The following is a 27944-nucleotide window of genomic DNA, read 5'->3' on the forward strand; positions in this document are numbered from 1 at the left end:
TTATATTTTATCAATCACATATTGCCGAGCCTGAAAAATAAGTTCTTGAGAATTGTGCTGATGCAGATCACAACTCCTTTACAACTCGACGCACATTATTCTTTTTTATTGTAAGAGTGATAATTTATATTGTACCTTCAGTTTAGGATTGAGATAATTTGGACAATATGCAACATCCATTATTTATGTTTTGTTACCTAGACAGACCTGTCTGATAACTAGGCTGACCTATAGCAACCAATTTCGAGAGATTTCGAGAGTCCCTAATATAGTAAAGCTGTTGAGTTTTTGTGCTCAAATGGTATTGCTCTAGATTTGCCGATTAGGTTGTACCCAGCTTCCTCTCCCAGGAGTGCAGCACTTGCTTTCTTGTTTTAGTGCATGAATAATACTAAGCTAATATAGATTTGAAGTATTATGTCATCATTTTATTTAACATTATTAGAAGCAGTCAATACAGTATTCACGAAATACAATCTAAATAGGGTAATGAATAAAACATGATTCTCATAAAGCTTTCAATTTATTAGTTAAACAAATATCACTTTTATTTACAACCAAAGCGATCACAAATTATAAGTAAAACTAATCGTAATCACCTAAAACTACTTAACAGATCGAAATATTTACAATAGAATTAACAATTCTTCAACTCGCGCGGTGCGGACACAGCGGGCGCGCGACCGCGGGGCGCGGCGCGCGGCACGTTAAGTACAGGAGGGGGGCGCGGCCCGCCTCGGCTCCGGCGCCTCACGCCGTGGCCAGCGGCTGCGTCACCACGGGCGAGCGCCGCCGCGGCGACGCCTCGTCCGCCGCCCCCGCCGCCTCCCCCGCGCCCGCCGCGCCCGCCGCCGCCGCGCCCTCCGTCAGCCGCAGGGCCACTTCCAGGTCGCGTAGCACCTGCAACAACATGCAACACGTTACATATCTTGTTACTGAAGATAAATGCTGGATGGATGGTTGTTCATGTTTTCGTAAAGCATATTGCAGTTATAAACATCAGCACTGATTGATTAAACATTTCGCAATTTATGATAACTACCGTGTCAATCACAAGTTGACTGATTCTGACTCCTTCGAACTGCGAAGTTATAGCACTATGAAGGCATCTTGGCGAATGACTACGTTAAGCTGATTAACCAATCATGAACTGCATGAAGAACAAACATCAGAATAAGATATCGTAGTGTGAATTCACCTCAGTTTCCTTATGGTCAAGCAAGGAGAAGCGTCGGTCGAGCGCGGTGAGGTGCGCGAAGGTGAGGTGCAGGTGCGCGTGCAGGCGCAGCAGCGCGAGCTGGCGGAAGTGCGCCGCGTACATGTGCGCCACCACGTGGAACAGCAGCCGCACCACGCGCCGCACCGTCACCTCGAACTGCGCCGGGAACTCGTTCGCTGAAACAACACATACGCTTCAATTATACAACCGATCATTAATAGCATTATAAAACAATCAGTTGAACTACAAAAAAGTTGATACGACCAAGGGATCGTCATCACTTGTGAGGCAGACGTGAATAGGAAGAAAGGATACCCAAAATCCAGAGTATAATATTAAATTCCATGGACAACATTCATTTTATAAGTTGTGGCCCAGAAGTGTAGCAGTTTCTTTCTAGATTTATTGCATGAAAACAGCTTTGCTTATGCCCACCACCGAATGCAATCTGTTATGCCATATTTCTTCATAGGCAATAACAGACTGAGATTGTGGTTGAAGTATCAGTCAATCGTTTTGATAATTATGATCTTTGTTTATTATTATATTACTTATTATTCTGTACTTACGATGGAAGGCAGCAAGCAGCATTAGCGAATCGTATTGTAATTATCTGATTAAGCTGTTTTAATAAGAAATAATATGCTGATAACTGATAGACTAGAAACTGTATTCGTCATGCAGAGTAATGAAGTAACGATCATCCTTAACGATGTTATACATAGATATCGGTTTAGAATTAGCCTTTAAGTTTGTGTAATAGTGCATGTGTTGCTCACCATATTTTGTAGGGAACACTGTTTCATCGTTGACAGTTTTCTGCGTGAATGTCATAACATAGTCGACGTATTGTGGCGCGGCGACGCGCGACTTCTTCCCTCGCTCGTCGTACCACGCGTAAGTGCGGCCGCCCGGGCCCGTCATGTCTGGGCACGTCGCTGCCGTGCAGAATTCTGATACCGTGCCGTACAACAGATTCACGTGGTCGAATAGCGCCAGCGCTGTGGGACAAAATTACAAAACTTTACTATTATATGTCAAAACATTTTTGCATTGCTGGAGCCTATCGCGGCGCACCCTGGAATCAGCTAAGTTTGCAGCCTAAGCTGACTAATCCTTTCACTACAATGGTACAAACTCGCTTGAGTACAAGGCAAAACACCCAGCCTCTACCTCTACCAATGACTCGACTCAGTACTATAGAGGAAGAGATGAACAGATCCGAGTCATGATAATACTATAATCTTATTACAAAGGAATGGAAAGTGTTGAAACAGTTATTATAATCAGATTATAAAGTGAATACAAAGTAAGAGCAGAGAGACAGCGCGAAGGTCAGGTGTCAGCCTGTGATCCGAACGCTGGATAAAATAAACGAGCAGAAACCGGTCGCACACAACAAATCCTCGCCACTCGCACGTCACTAGCTAAGGTATACTGCTTTGTTCTCAAACTTTAACTATATCACATAAATTTGTCATTTTTAAACGTAATGATACTGCTTTATTATACCTATGAAACTAAACAAAATAAGGTATCCCGGTTGGAAACTGTGAGAAAAACTTAACAATCTGGGCCGGGATCATCGACTAACCAGGTCAACGTATATTAATACAGTTGATTGAATTCACCGCGCATGCATAATTAAACGTCGCTCTAATGCATATGGATGTGATACTTGTACATTTTATAAAACTAATAAATAAACGCAGCTATGATCGAGCAAGCGAGTCACTTTCACGGCCGCGACCAAGGACGCGCTCCGAGTCGGACCTCAGCTGACGTTACATTTTTGACGTCACTATCCGCCTAGCCAGCTCGCATTTAAATTGTACTTTTTCATATTCGAATTTTTCTTTGTTGACTGCAAATATTTTGTTTTCAATATTTTGTTATTATTATCTCATATTATATTTAGATTATGGTGCATTACATAATCTTATCTGTGTAGCATTAATAATTAATACCGGTTCATGTTTTCGTAAATAAACAATATTATAGTTAATTTCATCATTCTGCTTTTTCGATTATGTGAAAGTGAATGAGGATTAGAAACTGTCCTCACGATGTAATAAATACGTAGTGCGGTGGGCGCGGCGTTTCCAAATGCGCAACTCGCTCTAAATGCCTCAAAATATCTACTAAGGACGTAGAATTAAAACTATAATAATAGTTAAATATTGGTAATATTTTTACATAAGCTTTGTCACATGGGGTGTTTATAGTTTCAGGAATGTATTGGAGGTAATAAAAGATAATTTTATTTTAGTGATTTAGTCGTAACTTTCAACTTGATATCTATGTGCTACCACGAAGATATTGTTCAGGTACTTTTTATACAATTATTATCGAGGGATATTATATGATACGAGCGGTGTGTCATACCGCACGCAGCACTTAAAGAACGCAGTGCGCGTGGGCGTCGACTCGCAACGTGAATCATACGACTTAGCCGAGTACTGCATAGTATTTCTACTACTGCAATGGCTTATAGGTAAGTGAATTGTCGTCAGTAGTAGAATGCCCTCGTTTTGCGGAAATGTATAAAAATCTGGATACGGCATTTTTGTGGACTACGGGCAACCTTAATTATAATAATAATGATTATATTTATACTAACTGTGTGAGGCGAGCCACTCGTTGTAGTCGAGTCCGTCGGGTAGGTCGACGAGTTGGCGCATGTCGAGTTCTGGTAATTTTCGCTCGAGCAGAGCCTCTTGCAGGTACAGCTTGGGGTCGCCAGTTGCCTCTCCTTCGCGCTCCTTGCGACGCGCCTTCCTGAAACATCACAACATGAACGATATAATTACGTGTTTAAATCTGTTTCATAATCAATCAGTAAACAATTCAGTAGTTTGACGGTTACGGAAAAACTGTTCATAAGGTAGGACAAACATGATTTGGCGCTTGCTTTTAATGTTACCTACTTCGCGTCACAAAAGATCAGGGAATACAAGCTGATACTCGGTGTGAAAAAAAATTTTAAACAGTTCATTGAATAAATCGTTTTCGCGCTGATAGACGGGCGAAGTGGTAGGAAGCTACTTTTTTAATACAAGTGATAAAACTGTATCTGATAAGATTACAAATATTAATCATTTAGGAAGATGGATTATTGTAAGTGCACGTTTGCAAATTTAAAATTACACTCATGCCCCACGGAACACTTTTACAAGGACTTTGAATATCAGGAAGTCTACTATCTATATTCCAGTATACAAATGCTTGAAGAGAAATAAGCGGACAATAACAGTGTCGTTTCTTTATCAAATGGATATCGATCGTTCGTGGCGCATATTTTTTTATGCAGTAAATTAAAAATATATGGTTGGTTGGCGGCCTTTTGCACGCACAGTAGTAGAACGCGTGGTCGATGTAAGCGATATGGAAAGAGAACGGATCTGCAGTGCGAGGTCGCCGGAGCCGTGGTGCCGCGTGGTGCGGGAACTCGCCCGCCAGTCACTCACGGTCATCAATAACATTATTTATACGGATTAAACGGGTTACATCGAACTAAGTCATTCATATAATACTATTATTGGATAGAGGACGGTCCTTGAAAAATATTGATTAGAAGTGCTTCATGGAAAATAATTCAGGCGATGAGTTCATTGCCAAGTAAAACATTTTTCAGACGGCAAGAAAACCTATTAAAATGTCTTATTTCAACCTAGTATTGAGAAAGCCCTGTTATTTATAGGCTTTATCAAGTCGCACAAACACTGTCTAAACGGACTAGAAATTTGCGCTAGTCTTCACTATAGCGTAAATGTCAAGTACCGTCATATCAACAATGACGACATTGTAGATATTTTTGAAGGATTGTATGTCACGCGTGTACTCTATTGTACACACTACCGGTAGTGTATAACGATTAAAACTAAACAAACAATAGCATTCAAGTTCTTTCATATTTGCTAATCTATTTACAAATATTTCAATTTAATAACATCAGTTCTGTCGTAATTCATACGTTGCTTACAGATAGAAAAAGCTGTTTTACTTTGCAGATAAGACAAATGATATAACGCAAAAATAAAAAAATACAACAATCGTGCACAAATTGGCGCAATATATTGCGGTCGTGAATGAAACTCACGAGAGTTTCATATTAATTTATTTTACGAGTATAGTGACATTTCTAATTGAACATTAGTCGTAGAATAATAAATTGGGATTGGATGCTTAATCATATTAGTTTATAACATAATGGCTAATTTAATATACGAATTGAAATGGAACATTACACGTTTCGCATCGCAAGAGCATACAGTAAACGTGAGAGGTCAGTGGAAGTGTTCCGCGCGCGTGAACCAGCGCACTATTGTGTGCAAACCGAGCCCTACTGTCTGCACACACACATTTTGTACAACTTAAATAAATACGGTTAACATCAAAATCCTAACATTACCTATATATTTTAATTATAGATAGTATAGACACCAAAAAATATAACATCCAGTTAAGTTAAAGCGAGCTGAACAAGTCAATCTCAAAGGTCAAATTAACTATAAGAGCTATTTTAACGTTAGATGTAAACGCTTTATAAACGTAAATGTCAATCATTGCAGTGCTGATCAGAAAGCGAAACATTCTACGCGTACAATGACGTAGCCCATAACACGATAGACCATTAGAACCGGATTTCAAGATCACAACAAACAAAGTGTTCTAATTATGCTATAATAATAGTTGTTATTCATGTTTCGTACTACGGATTGACTCTTCGTAGGTGTGACCTATGATGTCAGAGACGTCCAAGAGCTTGTTGACTATTGAATACATGTCTGACTGTTATCGACCCATATTTTAGAGTAGGTAATAATAGGTGAAATGATCAGCATTTTTTTTTTAAATAATAAGATGTTTAAGAAAACTAGGAATGGTTGGGATTGATGCATACAATAAATCGGTTCTTTGCTCACTGGCACAGAAACATTTAAATCACCGATGATGTGTGATGTTTGTAAAGTTCCATATTGTGGTATCAAAAAGTCAAGTTAAACATTCATATTCACAAGTCAGTAACGTGTACCAGATACTGGTTTTGTATACACTTAAACTTATCACGCTACTTAAAACTTCAAGTCAAAAAGATAATATACTGTGAACTTGACAGTGAAATAACATTACTTCAGAAGTCACATAACACTGGTATAGACTTCCATCTCTTTTAAATAATATATGTAAACAAATAATGATTATGCAGTCAGCATTATCTACCAATAATCATTTACAATATCTTGTAGATTGCCTAAGCCAACGTTGAAGTGAAAACAAGACTTGTAGTGGCCATTGAAGGAATATCAAACTGGAAGTATTGCTGCATTATTATGATAAAGAATCATATCTATTTCAATTGCCAATAGAAAGTAGTATGGATAGCAGATAGAATGTTTGTCAGTGAAGATACTAACTTCCCGAGGATGGTGTCGACGAACACGGAGAGCCACAGCATGAGCACCTCCAGGCAAGTGTCCATGTCGCGTATTACGTAACCCTCGCGCTGCGAGCTATGCGGGCTCGGGCGCCGGGTGGCGCGGCGCGGGCGCACCGCAGCCGCGCCGCCGCGCGCGCGCACAGGTGGATAGCAGCGGGTTCAATGTCGGGGCCCACTGCGGTGCCGTGGCCATCGCTCGTGACACCAATATTTAATGCGTCGATTCGTATGCGTTTCGTGTCGACAGATTCATTATAAAACGATTAATGCCGCCGCGAAAGTGGTGAATAACAATGAATAAATGCAGACCGATCCTAAGGGTTATCTGTGCCACATCATTCCGCACTTCGACTCACTCGATATCGACGAGTACTTGATTACGAACGATTTCGAACTATCTAAACAATAAATATTTTGATATACATATCGGGGAGCACACACAGACACACACTCGGCACGGAACAGTCGCGAGGCGGCACTAGCACAGTGAGACGTCGTCGTTCCAGCACAGGTTGTACGACTGTGCGAGTATCCGGCAAGCGGCAGCGACGTGATGCTCACCTGAATGGGACGGCCGAGTACAGGTACGACGGCAATGAGAACAGAACTCCGAGCACTACAGCGTGGCACATCACGTCGATGACTGATCGCTATTCGCTACGAATCGCTGCGCGCGCGCTCGCCCCTTGCCCCGCACCGCGCGCTCTACCGTCAGACAGAGACAGAATATTATTCAAAATATCTTTTCTATCTCTATCGCGTATAAACAAAAAGTTATCGCATCCCACGCACCCGACAAAGGTGACCAAGGAAGAAACAGAGGAACTTGTAACCACTCAGCTAGCCACAACTAGGTCATACGCCATCATAGTCCAAAACGGATCGACAATGCAATGCAAAAGCCAAAATCAGATATGTTTCTTTTTCATTTCGAGGCAACCGGCATTAATTTGGCTCTTTAAAAATCTAATTTGACTTATTTTAAATAATTTTGTATGTTCATTTTACTTATCAAATTACCGCAAGTCGCATGTTATTGGTAGGACGAAGTAGTAATGATATTTCCAAGAATCAGTTACGCAAGTACGAGATCAGTGTCGTACAATAAATCAACAGTTAGCAGAGATCTGATAAGTTCAAGGCCAACAATTATAAAACATTCATTAAAACCTGACAAAAACGTTAATGAACACACTTTTCGTCTTTCACCCGGAAAAGTTTGTAGGACGAATGTCAGTAGATTTTCTAATGATTTTCTCAAGAGTCGTTAATAAAGAAAGTAGTTTTGTTTTGTTTCATGGAGTATAATATTAAAGAAAACAAAATGAAAATACTTAAAAATTATGTGTTTTAAGGCATTCCTTAATAATTAGAGGCAGAGGCAAGTTACTTAAGAAGTAGATAATACTCCACAAAAAACGATTTAAGTTTAAACCAGTTTCAAATACAGACGGAATAAATGATTATGGTCAAACTTTATAACAGCAAGAAAATAAGGTGGAGTATAATAAGTACCGCCGGCATGATGATCGGAATTGGCACACGATGCAGTCGGGAACACTGTGGAAGAGTAAAAGTGTCACGGTGGGGATCGTTAACCCGGCGCGCGCGCACTCGCGGCAAAAGCGCGCGGGCGCCGTGCCAGCGGTGCTCCATAACAACATCAAAACACTTCTACTGTGTATATCTTCACTACCAAACTTACTGATTTGACAGAGACAATCATTCTAAAGAAAGATACGGATAGATCACTCAATATATTGATTAGGTTTTATCACATTTTGCGTGCCGTTCTACGGCCCAGATTATACCGAAGTCTATTTCCGGCAGGTAAGAAGTGAAGACGAGATAACGCGTTGAATATTATTAATGACCGAAAAACAACTGTCCTCTATTGCTTGCGAAAATATTTGCATGACTCGCTCTATTTCTTGACAAAATGTGTGCTAGTAGCTAACATTTTTTGTGTTAGATCACGATATTTTGACACTGAATCTCTGTTTGGAGATGATATTCTTTCACTTAAAGAATATGATGGTATGGCATTAACATCCAGAACTGTTGGTTGGGCTTGTTAAAGAATTAGTAGGAACAAGTAAAATCAGTGCACAGTAAGCGAATGCGTCAGCAGCGCGCGAGCTCGGTTCACAAGCTCAACACACTTTCCACACGGAACTGCCACCGCGATTTAGGCTGCACGCCTCGCGCCGCCTCAGTGAAACCACCACGTCAACCTTGTACTACACTCATAACAATGTCTCTCGATAAGAGTGCTACAGACGCCAGAAAAATATACCCTGAGTCAAAAAACTAACATTACCTGCCTCATGGAAAGTTCTCAAAATTGCCCAAAGAAACTATATCCATTGACTGTCAAGTTTTAGAAGTATCAGCTAATCATTTCAAATGCTCTTGAAAAAGACGCTCGACACTATACCATTAGACTAGTCAAGCTGTAGTTCACGTCACTCACTTAAAAAAGCTTCGAGAGGTAGTATCTCAAAAAAGGGAAAGATAAGAAGGGAAGAATTGTAGACTGCTCGGGCTGTGAACGAATAGTGGTATCGATCTGTGTGTCAGCGCTAAATTGCTGCAGCGCTGTACGATGTGCGCCTCAAGCGCCTCAAGGTCGACGATCTGTTTATGTTTTCTTGGGTATACGACGACGTGCACGCTTTACGTGTTTCAAGGTAATGGGGAATTTATATTAAAAAAAACATAGACAACTTCTAATAATTTTAATCCGGCAGTAACACCATCGCTATCAATAAGAATGACTGAACGTCAAGTCGTTCTACTACCATTTTTTACGAATACTAATAACATTTAAATCAATATAACACAAATGTTGGTAATTGGTACTAGCACGAATGATATGAGTGCTAAAAATGAAACGAACGCGTGCATGCAGAACAAGCCATGGTATGGCATGGCGGATATTACAATAAGAATAAGACGTGTTCTTCAGACTGTCACGATGCATTTGTTTGGTCGTGATCATTGTTTACTTTGCCTGAATTAAACTCCTTAAATACAAAACATGTAAACAAAGCATAAATATACAATATTACCATATACAGAAATTTATATGGAATTATTATGTAAATGAAAGAATAGAAACCGAGTTAAAACTGTCCTATTTGTTGTTTTGCTATACCTAATCTTCTCTTGAACATATTATTCGGGACGCTGACAGTGACGTTGGGCGCAGAAACTGTACTTTCACCCCTCAGCACACAAACAACACGTGACAGCGTTACTTGCGTCGTATATCTACTTATATCGAGTGTCGTCAGTCGCTACTTATGAGCGTTTACACTCATATAAGTCGCATTATCCTAATGCGGCTTACGTGACTGCTATATGAAGCGTATCCTTACTTGGGTATACAACAAAGATGTATTATACCTCAAAGGAAACTAAATATAACTAAAAAGCCGACAACGTATTACCCGCAGATATAAAGCCCCACGTCTTTTACACACAAATATTATGATGCCGTAGTAAATAATGCTCTTAGACTAACACCTGCATTACCCACTGCCAAATGAAAAGCTATCAGAGTCAAGGTGACAGGAACTAACCGTGCGGCTCCATCGCTGCTTACGAAATACATTGTCCGCGTCTCCTTGAGCCCTTCAATGTATAATACAACAGAAGAGATTTCCTGTTCAAACCGAACAATGGTAAGACAGGAACAATAGATAGATAGATTTTGTCACCCTTGAACTAGAAATAAGCGGGATTGCCTAAAGCGGTCTGCTCTGTAATAAAGTGAGATAATGTATTTGGAAACTGGAATGGAACATTGAATATTGTACACACAAGTGTGAAGAGCTTGATCACGAACAACATCACAGAAATTAATGTGTATTGCTAATTTCCCTGATACCAGCAAACTGTGAGAAGCAAAATATATAAGGTAAAATATTTCATGATTTCATTTTCAAGTGTGTTTTAAAATCACCTGTAAAAATATCAGATAAGACAATATTCACGCAAACACCACGCATTGAAGCCACATATCAAGTTAATGCGTATGACATGATGTTGCATGACTTAACACGTCAAATGACATCCACATAAAGACACGAAGGTTTTAATGATCACATAACGACGTCAAGGAAGCGATTAACTAATAGTTATTTCATTAAGTATCGCTTTCCGCGAATCAACTAAAGTTGCGTATGTCCAAATAGGCTTGTATGAATCCAAAAACGAAACGCGGAAGCAAAAAATGAAGCATTCGTGTCAAAACAACTATGAGTCTTTATCAAGACGAAAAAACAACTCAATCACGATATGAATGTTTTCACGAATATACCTAACGTTGAAAAGCAGTAACAAATATGGCCTAGAAAAACATATTACTAGTGTACCTAGTAGTAGGCAGGTTCATCTCTATTATCAATGACGCTGGGATTGTTAGCTCCCCTCATATGCTCATATCCACTGAGCCGTATCAAGTCGATTGGCCCGGGACCCTGACGTACATCAACTACACGGCCAGTGTCATTATAATCCCCTTAAAACATCTATCATAGATCACAAACCTCGAGTATTAGGTCAGAGATTGTTTGTTTAACAAAGCGGCCATAATGTATCAGTAATGTTCAGTTTACACAGTTCGTTATGTTCATCAAGGATTCCCCGATTGAAGTACCGCGTAGGTAGTACATACATAGAACTTTGATCGATAATATTCTTTACAATTTGATTTATTGTCAGCGCTACGTCTATTAATATTATTGATGTAATTTTCAAGGTTCTCTGTCAAATGAGCAATTGACCTTCGACACCTGTGTATAATTTTAAACAGAAAATGGTAATACGTAGATTAGTCAAGAAATCGACTAGCGTGACGTAATACCATAACAAAATCATCTATAAACAAATGACGCTATTAAATTGTAATGTAAACAAATTGTTAAAAACATCAATATCTCGTTGGAGCGAGGTAGACATTGAAGATAGTGACGTCATTGCGTGGGTGTGCGGGGTGCGGAATAAGCGGGGGAAGCAGGCTGACGGTCACCTGTTGCTCCCCGAGCTCGCCTCATGGGCGCCACGGTGGAGGGGCGAGAGGATCGTGTGACGTCACACGCCCTAGTAATTACCACCACAAATAGAGCGAGATCGTCTACTAAAACGATCAACATATTCACGACTCATTGAACATACATAAGTACACAGCTTTTATTTCCATACTCTCTGAACTCCAGTGACAAAAGTGAACAGAAACGGTGAGTAGTCGGGCAATCAAATGAAATCAAAAGCAGCAACCTGTTTGGTGCGTATATAACTTTAATGAATAGTTTTATCTCCGCTGTCGGTGTGGCATAAAAATAATCCAAACTAGTTTGCAAATGTACTTCCTGTTACGTTCTACGAAGCCTAAAATAGTCAGTCTATATCACAGTTAGTCATTTATTTTTTTGTCATAGACTGTTGACGTATCTACGTAGTATTCTTGGGTCTATTACCTTGTCTCAAATACTAACACGACTTTTCTAATTTCTTTGATTTATGATCGAACATTACAAATTACATAAAACGGAAAAATGCATGTCAACATGCATTTTTGCAATTCACTTTGGTTTGACTCTCAGTCAGCATGAGATTTGGTGTATTATGGTTTAAATGTCAAATAAACTCATAGTAGGAACTTGCTTTCGACAAAAACCCATACTTTTATCTCGAAGGTTCTCCATCAAAAAACAAAGTAGCAAAAAAGTTGTAAGCGCGACAAAAACTGTCTCACTTTACTTGTACTTAGGCACGGTACTTATCTACTCTGTACTTAATTATTTGCTAGCAAGTTGGTCACCCACTTAAGACTTATTCAATTAATTAACATGTTAATGCATTTAACAATGAGTCACACCAGCTCATCAAAATATGACTATTAAACATACTGCATTTAATTTGTGTAATTATGCTGATAATAATAGTTTTTGTTTTGTCAAAATCGGGTCAAAATTACCGAAGTTACAGCGTTATAAAGTTTCACTGCTTTTTTAAATTTGCTTTGCTTCGCGCGCTATGCGCTGACGTCACGTCGCGACAGACACGCTTGTTCGACTGCGAGTGATGCGGAGTTTTGATTTTAAAAGTGATTTGCATTTAATATTTAAAGTCTGTGTATGTGTATGTGTTATAAATTTAATCATCGTGTTTTTTGTAAAATAAGTCTCCACTAAGATATCCTCGATCTCGATCGCCACGCACACAATCATCAACTAGATCCAGGTAAAGAAAGTTGAACTCGTATACTACTAATAATATTTTTGTGTGTAGTTAACTGCACAACAACTGGCATTACAAATAATGCGTGTTACGTACCTACCAAGTGTAAATTTGGAAAAAATAGTTTTAAAATAATATTATAAAAAAAAAATTGTCACCCCTGCCTCTGACTTTAGTCGGGTTGATGGCTATCATATGAACGCATGAATTTACTCTGTAGGTAGTCTTATATGATTGGGTGTGTAATGAGATCTTTTAATTAAACTAACATTTTATTTTTGATATTATTAGATTTAATAAACATGGGTTCTTTTTTCAAAACAAAAAACCAACGCCAACTCAACCGCCGCACTCGGCTCGCCGCCGCCTGTGAGGTCATTGAACTGCTCATTAAATAGTATGATCAACTGTTTAGTAGAAGTTCATTGCTACGTAGGTATGAACATGATATGGCATCTTGATCTTGAGGAAGTGTTCAAAAGGCAATAAACTTCTATTTAACATTTGCGCTTGACAGTATCTGAACCGGGCTTTAAGTTTTAGACTAGGTGTCTTTTGCAAAAATATAAAACAGTTTACATGGTACAGAAAAACACTATTTTTGGGGTGTTTTTTCACTGGAGTTAGTACACATAGGAACAATACAATATTTTCTAAACATTTTGTTTCTCCACTATAAGCAAAACAAATTATTTAAAGCGAAACCGCGAGAGCGCAACGAGCCTATGTAGGTATCGGCAAGTACTGACGAAATAGCAGTGTCGCGAGATGACGTCACACGTCCGTGCGGCCGCTTCGCCGGAGTTTGGCGCGAAGGCCATACTTTGACGTTTAATATCTCGGTCATTTTTGAAGATACGAAAAAAATAAAAACAGATTTTTTATCCTTGAAGTACCTAGTTTTTAAATATGCTCATAACAAAAATCATTGGTGTGACTCATATCGTTCTTGGAATAACTTACGTGGAAACGAATGGTTATTCCTATTAATTAATCAGGAATTACCTATTCTTTCAAAGAAAATAATTAAGCATTGGCCTAACGACAAACATATTATAATGCTTAGTTAAATTAAGTATCTGGGAGAACAAGATACGTTAAACATAGCTAAAACTTTAAATTCTATGACCAACCAACACAAAGTTGTTTACTTGTGTAGGAGGATAATAAAGTCATTGGTTATCAAAGTGGTCAATCTAGATAGTTATGAATACATGCAGAGAGAAACAAGCGTTGTCATGATACATAACAACGTGGATACGTGCGCCGGTATCGTGGAGGCGGCGCGACTACGCCGATGGCGCTTGCACAACACTCGCGACCCACTTCCCACACACTCGTATATGTATGTGACCCGCGGCCCGTATCAAACTCGCTACCACTATATACCATAACACCACCAACCGCTGATAGCTGCCAAGTAGTGGCTTCAAATCACCAACACTGATACTGATAACAGTTGCCGAGGTCAGTTATCATCATGCGCTTATCGTGCAGCTCTGCACATTTGTCCGGCTATCCAGTTTTATCATGTGTTTCAATTTTAAAAGGCCACTTGAAACTCGTGCAAACAGTAATTGAATTCGTTCGTTTGCTGCTCTCGTCATAATAATCGTTTCAACAATGATTTTTGTAATATCTATCTATAAGCTATGTAATGTAACTGTGCGCTAACAACTGCTAATCAAGATTTCATTATAGTCATACATCATTATCTAACACAGAGCAATCTCGTCGTGATATACGCTATGTTTTGATTGGTGGCGTCTCGCGCGTGGTCTCGCTGCGCACGCGCCGGTTGCCCAACACTTCGCCTGAGCTTGTGGCGAAACATGTTCTGTTTGTGGGCCTCTACACCGCAACTTCGAAACGAAGGTCGATAGTTACATTTGCACAAAACTGTTTGTTTTTTTTACAATCAAATAAAAATATTCGTGAAATCTCAAAGCCCGACTAAGTAATCTAATTGAGTCTTTATATGATTCTGGCTCGTTCTTATTTTGTTAGTAGGTATCTGTTGTTCTAATTTATCGTGATCTATTCTTTTTATACGGAACTTACACTGCTATAATGACAAATGTAACATTTATAAACCATGCGACCGAAGCCATAGGTAGGAGCTAGTTAGAAAATATATGCACTCAGCGTATATGAGATACCTGGCTTTTAATGCTTTTTTATGTGCTCCTGATTAATAGACATCATATTATATGCATTAACAAAAATTAGAAGGTGCATTAGACTCGCGATAGTGCAAGCAGTAGTCATATATCAAGTCTTTAATGTATGGTAGTCGATCGCAATATCGGCGCCGTCTTACTACCGGCGCACGCGCACATTGCGCAATCAAACAATTAAGCTCAACTGTGCAACTGCTTTAATTTATTGAATAAGAAATATCCAATTGAAATACATTACTGCGTCTGTACTTTTGATCTGATAAGAGTATGTTGCAAGGTTGGAAGGGTACAGACTTATATCTTCATTAAAATGTAAATAGAAAGCGTAGGCGTGGTATTAAAGCATAACTATAGGGCAAGTAACACATAGCGAGTTAATCTCACCCTGACAATCGTATTCTACATAGCGGCAAACGCACAAAGACATAAGATGCTGTTAAAATTGTAGCAGATTAAAAGCTTTTCTTTTGTTGGTTAAAACAAAACGCAGGCATTCTTATCTTATAAGCAGGTTAACAAGCTTGATGTACCGACTTGAAACAGTTCTGAATAAACCATAATAAAGACCAGATATTTAAGCAACTGGTGACTCGGAGTAGTGCAACTAAGCAACGGACCACGATCAATGGATTCAACTAGTTGACAGAATCACCATGAAAAAGGAGTCGGCATCCTTAGAAATGGGAAAAACGATCAAAGAGAGAAAGATGTAAAAAAATCTACAATACAATGTCAAAGTGGAAGGTTATGATTTTTCAATTTCAGCTCCAAGTAATTTAACACTTCTGCAATTTGATTTGTTTGGATTTATAAATCAGGTAGTAGTTGCTGCGCAGAATATTTTTTATTGCTATGGTTTATATTATCGTCTATATATACATAAAAATATGTAAGTAATAAACACGTAGGTTGTTTTTCAATATACATTAAGCAGTTAATTATATGCTTGTCGATACATTTCCATTAAAATTATTGTGCGGTTTGGCTCAATTTGTGATGGCAGGAACGATTAAAGTGTTGTTTTGGATATTAATAACAATTTGACCTATTTTACACGAGGGATAATATAAATCTCATAAGATTATTATTAAAATAGAAGGATTTTTTATGTTTTGATGGGCCTGAAGTACGTATTAAGAAAATGAAAAGTATTCGAGTTAACACAATGTATCCATTTAAACATTGTCAAGGTGTTGAACGGTTTGAAACAATGGACTAAGTAACGGTCGGAGTTGACCTTTTTAAATTCCCGTAGGTCATAGTTCTGCTATTTTTATGTATAAAATGTTCATTATAACTGAACACGCAGGTAGCATATATTCTGCATTTACTTGGACTTGCTTACTTTAATAAAAAATCGAGCCGTATATGTCGGTAGTATGGTAATTCCAAGATAAGAATTCAACGAGTTCTCGTAGTTACTACTAGCTCATTAGTATAATAACGTAGATTTTATGAAGTAAGTAGCGTGGAACGAAGCCTCCTAAACACTGCTTTTTGTTTAGATAGAAAAACACATGTCAAGTGTATGGAATATTTCGTAAAGGTCTTCTTCGTCAACGTTCAGGTGGTACGCGAGTCCAGTGACCCATGGCGTGGTGTGTTGAGCCGTTCATCGGAGTCAGTGCGCGGGGCCGACACGTCAAGAATATTAATTAAACGGTTGCGGTTTATTTACTAGCTCATTAACAACAAGCTTGTTGGCATACTTATCACGTGCCCGCCGTGGTCCGTGACACATGACCGATGTCGATGACCCAGTAAACAACACTTTATGTACATATTTTATTATAAGTATTTGTTATCAATAGTCAGCTGGAGAAACGTTAAATTCTACATAGCTGGAACACCAAATTAACTAAGTGGCTAAGTAGTAATATTTTCGACCAAATCTAGTTTAGTCTTTGTGCATGTTCACTTCGTAAACGCGCACAATTTAGGTAGAAACTCGGTAAGCAGTCATTATTGAACAACCACAGAAAACATGAGTGAAATCTGACATGGAGGCATTTATTGAACACGTCAAACTATGCGGACTTCTTTTTACTCAACCGCATCTCGAACACTATAGCCTGTAATCACGCAGAACGAACATAATGTCTCCCCGGTGGGAGCGAGGTTGGTGCTGAAATAAAGTGCGGACCTCAATAAAAGTATCGCGTTGTATAATGCCCGATCGTAACCGACATTTGTATCGTACGCGATACACGGTTAAATTGTATCGTAGCGAGTGGCCGGCGCGCGTGTACGATCAATTCCAGTAATTGCACGCCACGACCCTCGACATTAACGTAAACAATTCATCAGGGCGATAATGTCACAGGTGAAACGTACAAACTGCTCGTACCAACCGCTTTACACGTTACACAACAAGTGTTTACTATTACGAGACAGAATATTTGAAAAAATTGAGTCTAAGATTCGTCCAAGTTATTAAATAGATATTAATGACAAATTAATGATAGATATTAATGACAAATTTGAAACAAAGCATGTTGACAATGCTAACATGTCAAACAGCAACTGTGGCAAGCTTTACTATGTATTGACTAATATTAAAGGGAGTGTCCAGCCTGCACAAGAATGAAGTGGTAAAGTAAAACCAACACGTTTATGACAAAATGCAGTGATGAAACCAATGGCGAAAAATCCAGCGCTAAATAATGACCACGAGTGGTTGCCCAACACACGTGTGCAAGTGTTGATTGCAGAGGCGGCACGGCCCACGGTCTGCTTTCAAAACAATCCAGCAAGGATTGCACCGCGTTACTTCACACAGCACGCTGCGGCGACCTGTTTGTGCTCCACTAACATAAGCACCCGATACCGAACATATTTGCCGCAGTATTGGAACGTTAAACGGTAGATTATTCGTTCGTGACTTACAAAACCGTAGCGCACGAGAGCCGCTGTTGAGAAATGCTCGAGGATCGGCAACTTACCTGCAAAGAGAAAAAAAACGAGTTAAGTAACGAACTAAATTAAATAACGTACGAAGCAGTTGCAAAACAGGAAACAGTTGCATTACACTGCACGTGTCTCGAACGGCTACCTAACACGCTCCTATCAAATGTTAATATTAGTAATGGCAGCATGTGCAATGTACTACACTTCGTAGTGGGTAATTTACCTCTCGAATAAAACGCTCGATTTGAGCTGAATAGCCATGCAAGTCAAATCGTTTATTCATTTAGGTCATGTCGACACTTACGGTAGTCAACGTTACAACTAAAGAATCTGCGACAGTTGGGTTGATATCCCTCCTAAGCTGTTGGCTAAATATAAATAAATACTGAGCGATGGAATATTCGTTGCATGAATTAGAGCGTGATCGTACATATTATTATGTTAGCGCGGGCGGGTGCACACAGGCTGACAACGGTTCTCACGTGGATGTGTGTGCGTCAATGCACCAGAATTACTCGTCGTTGTGTGCCAGAAACCTAAAGCACTTAGTTACTAGTTCCGAACACACTCGTGGGTTCATGGTAATTTAGTATTATTCTAGATTCTAGTTATTTCCATGTCGAATAAGGTCAGCACCGTAAATTAGGTAAATCCGCTAATTTCAATCGTCAATTTGATATGAAGTTTTTCATTGACTATTTCATCGTCTACAGTCTATGTATTTTTTTCTCAACTATACTCCTAATAAGATCAAAAGCACCGTCCCCTCTCTCTCTGCCCATACTATTGCCACCATCTATTTGTACCTCCTATAACTATTATACCTAGGTTTCTTTAACAGAATTATTCAACAGCAATCATTCTAACAGGACAGCTACACTCTGAAGTTTCTATAATTTGTAAGAAAACTCGTAATCGCCATACACACGATACAGTTGCTTCTAATATGGTTCTCCAATAAAATATGAATAAGGTACAAATGAATAATGTATGATACTGCGAGAGCGGCTGTTATAGGAGCGATTGACACAATAACGTAAAAGCGAGTCGTGAAGTGGTCGGAGCACTTTTACCATCGACGTAGTGTGGTCAGCGGCTGGAGTCGGCCGGCGCCTGGCTCGAGTACCGCTACCCAATACCGTCGCTCCGTCATCACGGTAAAACCTAAACGGTATTCCCCAACTTGAGATACTCAATTATACGGACATTACTGGATCACGAGCCTCGAGTGCAGTTAATGAATTCATTGACCCCAGAGCGCGCCGCCCGACGAGCTTCCTTCAATTGAATTTTGCGACTCGAGATTGGTCAGATACAAGACTACGTTTAATATTTTATTTACTTTGTGACATCTCATTGGTGGTGTATTAAATAAGTAATCAAAACAATTGCCATTGAACGTTAAAATACAAGAACTTGATTTAAAAATTGATATCAGAACAAACAATAATGACGCACGAAAAATTATTAAGTACCAAAGGTTAACCGGTTCAAACCCCACGTACTCCTAGGGAATGTCATCACAGGGAACTGTTTTCAGTTGAAACGTTGTTTGTTTACGTGACTCAAGTGAAACCCCTGCACCGCATAAAACCCCCAATACCTTACTTACTCACGTAGAAAACCACAAGCAACTCATTCTATGAGTACAAGTTGAAGTTAACATTGGTAATTTTTGTGCTGAGTAAATAATCCGAGTTAAAAGTGCACATCAGTGGTGGAACAGGTTGTGTGTGTACACAACAAACACACACACAGTCCCACGCGCGTGGCCGATCACCCGACGTCGTCCAACGACGCGTCACATCGCGCGATCCTCGCCGAAGGTCGCGCCTCACGCGCCGATTTATTATCACACGTCACCCACAACGATATTGTCACTATCATAATATTGTCAATAATATGACCCTGACCAAAAGTAATCATGTGTTATTATTTAATAACAAACAAAATAGGTCCGCAGTACGCGTATTCTGTGAGTTTAAAAATTTCATCATTTTGAATTAGAATTTCATTAGTCCCGGTATTTAGAGCACCTAATGTATATTCTACAGAGTTATCTTTGGATGTCATTATTAACAAAGAGCTCGATATAATCCATAACCCTATTTTCAATAAACAATGCAATGAAAGCTGAACTAAAGAAATCAATATAGAGGCACGTCAGCGATGTAAGTTACAATGTACATTTACATACAGAAAACAAGTTTATCTTATTAACTGTATTGATTTCTGAGAACTACTTCATTATTATAATTCCACACGAAAGTTGTTTTTATAAGTTATTAAGAGACAGTGCAGCGTCCTGTCATGTTGGGTCGACGACACCGAAAAATGCGCATGCATGTCACACTCGTCTAAGTTCGACATAGTACGACCAGATGAGGTGGTTAGAATTTGACCGGAATGCATTCTGGGAATACATTACATAAATTAAATCAGATTTTTATATTTAATTGTTCCAATTTAAATTATAAAATCATATCTAACGAAAAGTTATTTTCAAGAAAGGCATAATTATAAATGGCATATTTATGTACGTCAAATATCCTAAATTGCAAAAGCTTGCAAGACACCGTTCATGTTTATAACTTTTGCTTACGTATGATAATCATGAAAGTCTTTTAGTACCCAAACATGGATGCAGGCATTTTCTTCTTTGGCGATATTGTAGGTCCCCGTCTAATCCTATTAAATTACACGTTTTTTTTATAAATGTAGTCTTTGGTCTCTGTCAGTCTCTATGAGAACAAGGCGTGATTTTATGTATGTACAAATGAAGTTATATGTTTAATGGTGTTCAAGCTGACAGTTGCGCGTTGTCGCAATTCGCGGAACTGATATCAGTGGCGATATTGGCGGCGGCCGGGCTACATCGCTCTCACGTCCCGCCGACACTGTGAACCACTGTGTGACCACCGCCTACACACCCACACACACACATACGTATGTATCAACAAACATCAACACGTTTATGTTTGCTTTGTTAGAGGAAAAACACTCGATTTGCGACAACTCGATAATAAATAATGTAATTAATCAACAGTTGCGTCACTTCCAAACATATAACACACACATTTCCCTGATAGGGAATTTTAGAAGGAAAAACATAAGGCTTTGGCCCAGCAGTGGGTCACAAAAGAGGGCTAAAAATAGACAATTTAAATCAATTCTAATTTGTAAATACGGTATTTAAAAGAATTTTAATTTATACACTAACAAACTAAGTTGGATGCAGACAAGGACGTAAAAATAGCCAAGTTCACGTGAGTGGTGGCTAGTTCCGCCGAATCTTGTCGGTCGGGGCCGAGTTCCGATTTACTAATTGGCATATCTATGTTTATTCAATAATCGACCTTATTTGAGGACATTGTGTCCATGATAAACATAGTAGATATTTAATTATTGGAAAATGATTCTGACCTCTAAGATTACAGATTTATAATATTCTATAACAACTCTATTTTAATTTTGAGTGCGCATTCCAAAGAGCCTTCTTAAGTTAACGCCAATCATCAGTGTTCCGTGTCAATTTTGTACAATTGACTTTGTGATATTGTAGAGTACTTGGCGACAAGACCTGTCAACAAATACGGTTCCGAACTGTAAATAATCTACAAATAGCAAGGGGCTTTCCCGAGCTGAATGATTGATAACCTTTAAAGCAGTAAATACCACTTAAAGTTATAGGGCTCGCAAGATTGTTTATCGTAGTTTCACGGCGCAGAGGAAATGGACTGAAGAGAAGCTAGCGGTCATTGCGTCACATTTCGGCTTGACCATGCCCGTGTTTTGTGATGTTAATTTGTGGATGAACAAGTTAACATAGTATGTGTGGTAATACAAAGTGTAACAGTATGTCAAGTGCAGACGCGGGGCGCACAATGCCGCCACCGAGCAGTTCCGCGCAGCTTTCTAACGCGTAACACCACATTGTGTGGCCACCGACCACTCGCGTGCACCACAACTGTGTCAATAGCACTTACTCGCACAAACACCTATCCTTGTTGCTACCTTTACAAGTACCGAAACCCTTTGAACCAACACGAGTCCTTGTTCCAGAATGAAACCTTTTCTCGTATACACTTTACAACTCGCGGTCAACTTGTGTAAAACATTTTTAAGCCAATTAAATGACCTTTTCGATAAATTGCGGTAATAATTTACTTATTAATATTATGAGGTGGTAACAAACAGGATAAATGACAATATAATTAATTTTACCTACACAATAATAAATCACATGGCACTGTATAATATATTTCTGCAGCACTCATACATCCTTGACCAAACATAAGCCAATGTTGTCGGTACTTAATTGAGAATACCTATTGTTTGGATTGCGAACAAAGAGATCTTTGTGCAAGACTGCAAGCACACATACACGCTTTTGATCACATCTTAGGGCAGCCTATCTCACAATACGTAATATGAAGTGAATATCTGCAACCAATTGATTTAGCTACGGTACATAAAAGTAAAGGCCCATTTAGACGGGGAGAGTTTCTCGTACGGTTCCGAGCGAGAAACTATACGCTACTATCACAAGCAATAATCGCCATAACATAATCGTATCAAAATGTTTACACACAAGCAAGAACTAAAATCTCGCCTACGATTATGTCATACGAGATTCGCTTATGACTTATCGCTAGGCGATTATTGCCTATGTTCGTTTACACAACGAAGGTATAGTAAGCAGATTGTTGCTTACGAGAATCTCAACTTGTATATTTTCAAGTTGATACGAGTATCGTACAAATCAGTTTGAATCGATTTTAGTGCGAGATTTGTCATTCGAGTTTAGTGATCCGATGAACTCCGATGTGAACTCCGATGCCCGATTCTCCATTTTCGAGAACTGATGGAATTCAACAGTGGTGGAATTCAAGCATGCAAAATGACTTTCCAAATGATTCAACGAATGCACAATAATTTTTTTTTTTCCAAATATCTCTATATGAAGTTGATTTATTATAAGCTAATTGCCATTTATTTGTTTTGTAATCTACCTTATTAAAGTAAGACTGATTTTGAATAAATACTTAGATAATCTATTGATAGTTAAGTGATTTTGAAATTTATCCTGTTTTATTCATACTTTAATGAAATCCTCCAATGCTGTGTAAATAGCTTGCAGAACTTTTACCAAAAAGTAACTTATGGTACACCTAGGTCCCTTCTCTAAATATTTCTGATAATGTTTGAAATGATTCTCTTGTAGCCAAATATTTTAAAGTTATTTCCAATTTTGTACGAGCGGGTATAGCTTGACGCATATTTGTATTACTTTTTTGTATAGATGGTCCAATTTCTTGAAGTAAATATAATTATGAGTTGAGTTTTCGTAACCCGAAAGATATTTTTGAATGTCTTTTCATCGTCCAATTGTAATTCAAGGCACAACATGTTAGATGCTCCCAAATCATTTCTTCTAACTATCCATTTTAACCCAAGGTAGGAAATGGCATAAAATCTCGAAATACGATAATTGCTTTGAAATTATGTTTACACGGACATAATAATATTCCATTGCAAGGCAATTCTCGCCCAAAGCAACGAGCGAGGAGAGCGAATGTTTAGACGAAAAAAATGTTTTATATTCTTTCGATAATCGTATCTTCGAGACGAGAAACTCTCCTCGTCTAAATGGGCCTTAAAGGTGAGTTAGAAATAATCATTTTACATAGAAATTGATTGTGATCTGCATGTGTGTGTTGTTAGTATTGTCAATGGTTAGTGCACGCTGGGTCGTTACCGTTGTTATTGTGATTGTGCTCGAGCGTACTTTCACTTGTCGGTGCCCTCTCCCCCCGCCCGCCCGCTAGTACCGCCTCGCCGCAGTCGTGCGCTCGGGTCAACCAGTCACGACACTGCGTTTTACGACTGACTCCCAAGGAGATTCAAAAGCCAGTATAGATACCACCCCGGACTCCGGACAACAAATTACAAAGTTAATTCATGTTAAAATCCTATTTGAATACCTTTATAAAACATGTCTAAAGATATGGTTACGTTTATTTATATATTCACAAGACAATAAGATAATTACCAACTTCAAGGGGACTCACATAAACATGAAATTCTCCATCTTTCTGTTGATTAAGTATCTAACCTTAGCACAATGTGCGGCAACAACAACAGTTACTCAGGTCGTAAAGCAAGCATTATTATACTCATAATAAGCAAGTAGACATTAGTAACGTCGAGTGGCTTATTACATTAGCCCGGCGTGTGAGCGTGTGACACCGGTGCTTCATACACGTTTTCCTGTTGTAACTGAGCGACAAGCCAATATGGTTTATCTTTCCACATGGCAGAACCTACACGTGAATAACACAGTACATATTATTTCTAGTAATTGCCAATTAAAGGTGTCACGACACGGAAATGACCGTGCAAAGTAACGAGGTGTGAGCTGACTATTGAAAACTAAATATTAGTATCGCGTGGTCCAAATGTCGGTATAATCGAGGCCATTTTATAACAATGACTGGGACACTAAGTGGGTCCCACGCGGCGTGGCGCGGTGCCGCGACCTCCGCGCCGTGCGTCGAGTGGTGGGAACACCGCCACCCTGCCGAGTGCCGTGAGCCAACAGTTGTACACGACAAACAAGTCTCGCATAATATTACCTTACAGGACACACTGCAGCCAATCAATACCATAGCACTAGCCTATGCAATAAAAATGCCTTATGCCGCGACTTTTTAATTAATTTAACAGAACTTACTTCTTTATTGAATACGTAGATATCCACATTGTTTTACTGTTACATCTCAGCTAAACTAGAACACAATTACTGTTTTAAACATCAATATTATTCTAAATAAAGCGCAGCTATTTGATTCGGTTACAATTTAGTTTAGAACGAACAGCCGGTCACGAAAATATTATAAAAAAAGCTATTCGGAGCGTATCTAAACGATGTCACGAATGACGTCCGATTCTTCTCACTGACCAAAATTTCAAAATCTACAAAACCGTTTAAGCCTACCATCGAAATACAGTTTTGTACAAGCCACTTTTGCACGCATTACCAGGTAATTATTTACCGGCTTAGTCGAAATGCTATAATAATTAAACGAAATTAGGCCGCAATATCTGGCCTAGTTTAAAGGCTCATTAGCCTTATATTACAATAACTCTAGAATGTAGCATTCTAATAATGGTGGACCCGTATTAGCGGTCTGTCGCATTTAAATTCATATAATAAGCTAAACGACATTTTACTAGAAGATCAGAAAAAATATTTGGTGAAAGAAAAGGTTAAAATGATAAGTGTGGCACTTCAAAATAATGTGTAAACCCTACTACTTATAAAACAAGAACCGTCGAGAGTTGTTAAAATAAATTGCATCAAACTTACGATCAAAAATTGGAGCATAGATTGTTATCGAATCCTGGATTGCGATGTACGATGAATTACTTAAACAATGTGTTTAGAAGTAGCGCTTCTAAAAACTACGTAGATACATATTTATTTAATCGTCCTTGTAACAGATAGTGTAACTAGGCGAAATACAGCAAAATATAATTGCAAATGTAGTTAAAATGCGTTCATTTCACAATTACGTGATGAAACCAGTGTGCAATATCTATTCCTTATTAATTATTAAGAAAATATAAAACGCAGGTCGGTATTATAAATATGGAATAATAAAATCTGTGGTAGACAATTTACCATGCAAATGGCTTGGCTATAGTAGTTTGCGCCACAAACTTAAGTGGCCGTTTAAATGATGTGGTTTCACGAGTGTACCTTAATGGCGTCACAGCGGCCAGACAACAGAAATTAAGCAAATTAGCCTTAATAGTTATTTATATTTATTTGTATTGTGTAATAGTTGACGAAACAAATGTTGCAGCATTAAAAAAAGGTATAAGACAGAAACGAGAGGCAGGAAGCGCGGACGTGTCGTATGTAGAGCGCGAACACTCGTAACATGCTCCTACACTGTACCGCCGACTATAGGGTTGTCAGCCTATAAATTGAAAAGTAGTATTTTCATACACGTAAAACGGTTCTAACGTTGTCAGAAATCCAATGTTGATACCATGTGCGTGTGCTCTGAGGGCCACTCTCTCGAATTTCTTTGAAAACATGTTCAGGATTTAGTGAACATTCCCAAAGAATTGTGAAAGTTGGAACCAGATTTTGTGAAAATCAAATAAGGGAATTATGGGCTTTAAAGTTGGACCCTCAATCCGCACATAGAGGATTGAGGGTCCACTTGTACCGGATAAACTAAGGGCACTAAAGAAAAAGTCTTTACGCCAAAATGTAAGATAATGCCAAGCAAAAATTGCGGACACAAGAAATTACAAGAAAAACATTGTATTATTTTCCATACCTGCGTTCAAAATGGACCCTCACGTGGAAAGATTATTACGCTTATAATAACAAAACCATTAACTTTTGGCTACTCTTTGAAACCCTATATTATAGTATATAAATTGTGACATTTTGTGAAAGAAATAACAGATCACGATATCATGTTGGTTAAAAATTATCACCTAGTTAAAATTCGGACCCTCAGTCGTCCACTTTTTGGTTTTCGTTTTGTTTCGCTTAACGTATGATAGCTAACAAAAACACAAAATTATCTCCTTTTGTAGAGAAAAAAATGTGCAACAAATACAGTACCATTGGTAAATAAAAACATCTTTTATTGTATAAGAAAATCAATTTTAATTTAGTATGAAAATAATGAAATAGGGTGACAACATTTTGCATAACTTACTAAAAATTATTACTAAAAATAGCTTTTTCAGAATGTTTTTTCTTAAATGTCTAAAATTTGTAATGGAAGCAGCGTTGGACTTCATTTTCATTTATTTTGAGTTTGATTTCCTTGAACGCGAGTGTCTTGCTTGTACAAAGATACGATTGCACACAGTGGCGGATTTGCCCTAAGGCCCAGTAGGCCCAGGCCTAGGGCGGCACTTCGTGACAAACAATCGGGCAACTGCGAGTCGGACTCGCGCACGATGGGTTCGGAGAAACGTAGAAGCCCACCAGATTTAGAAATAATGTATAGAGCATTGAGGCAATTCCGACAGGCGGACAACACACAACGAAACGGCCCTCATGGTTGTTTTTTGGGGATTTTTACTGGATCGCATTAACGCCACAAGTAAAAAACTTCAGAGTGTGGATATTGACATTACCATTGTCATAGAACTGTACATTTTGTTGGAGAAACAAGAGAAAAATTCGATTATTTCGAGTTAAAAGCCAGTAAACTGTCCTTCGTGCAGGAATATGAAAAAGATTTTCGACGCGTTCGAAAGCGTAAGCTGCTTCCTGGTGAAATAAATACAGGTGAAGAGACGGAACACAAAAGTGGCCGAGAAAATTTTAGAATAAATACCTTTTTGGTAATAATTGACACATTGTCAGAAGAACTAAAAACGCGCCGGGATGCATATAAACTGCTCTATGATAAATTTTACTTTATTATTAACCTGACGAATCTAAGCATCTCAGAAGTCGAAGAGAAGGCCAAAGCATTGAAAATAATTTATCCTACTAACTTAGAAGAAAATTTTACAGAAGAATGTCTTCATTTTCGTTCTCACTGCAGCATAAAAAATGAGGAGCGAAAGCGTGCAGTCAGTTTATTGAAATGGTTACGAACTGAAGGTCTTGAAATCATTTACCCAAACGTGGACGTTGCTCTTCGTATGTGTGTGTGTACACCTGCCAGTAACTGTACAGGAAAAAGATCGTTTTCTTGTTTGCGCAGAGTCAAAAACTATTTACGCACCACAATGACGGAGCAGAGGTTAAACGATCTTGCCCTGCTTAACATAGAAGCTGATTTTTTAACCAAATTAGATTGCGAAGATTTGATAAATAATTTTGCTGCGCTTAAGTGCAGACGAGTTGTGTAACATTACGTAATACAACTAAGTAAACAATTAAGTATTAAATCCTAATGACCTTTTC

The 27944-nt window shown here is 38.6% G+C and overlaps 1 protein-coding gene across 6 annotated transcripts in view; it reads right to left on the reverse strand.

Moving 5' to 3' along the window:
• Positions 1 to 504: 504 nt before the first annotated feature.
• The window catches only part of Mob2 (MOB kinase activator 2), a 69580-nt gene continuing 42140 nt past the window's right edge, over positions 505 to 27944 (reverse strand). For 4 of the 6 annotated variants that reach the window (XM_076116183.1, XM_076116182.1, XM_076116178.1 and 1 more), the window contains 4 exons: positions 3840 to 3997; positions 1999 to 2220; positions 1199 to 1395; positions 505 to 900 (listed from right to left, as the gene is read on the reverse strand). In XM_076116183.1, the coding sequence (XP_075972298.1) occupies positions 751 to 900; positions 1199 to 1395; positions 1999 to 2220; positions 3840 to 3997 (727 nt within the window). In that variant the 3' untranslated portion in view covers positions 505 to 750. Of the gene's footprint in view, positions 901 to 1198; positions 1396 to 1998; positions 2221 to 3839; positions 3998 to 6636; positions 7199 to 7220; positions 7379 to 27944 lie in introns of those variants that run through there. The other 2 variants (XM_076116180.1, XM_076116181.1) reach the window with 2 other exon arrangements.

This window comes from Anticarsia gemmatalis, chromosome 7 (assembly GCF_050436995.1).
Source record: "Anticarsia gemmatalis isolate Benzon Research Colony breed Stoneville strain chromosome 7, ilAntGemm2 primary, whole genome shotgun sequence".
NCBI lineage: Eukaryota > Metazoa > Arthropoda > Insecta > Lepidoptera > Erebidae > Anticarsia > Anticarsia gemmatalis.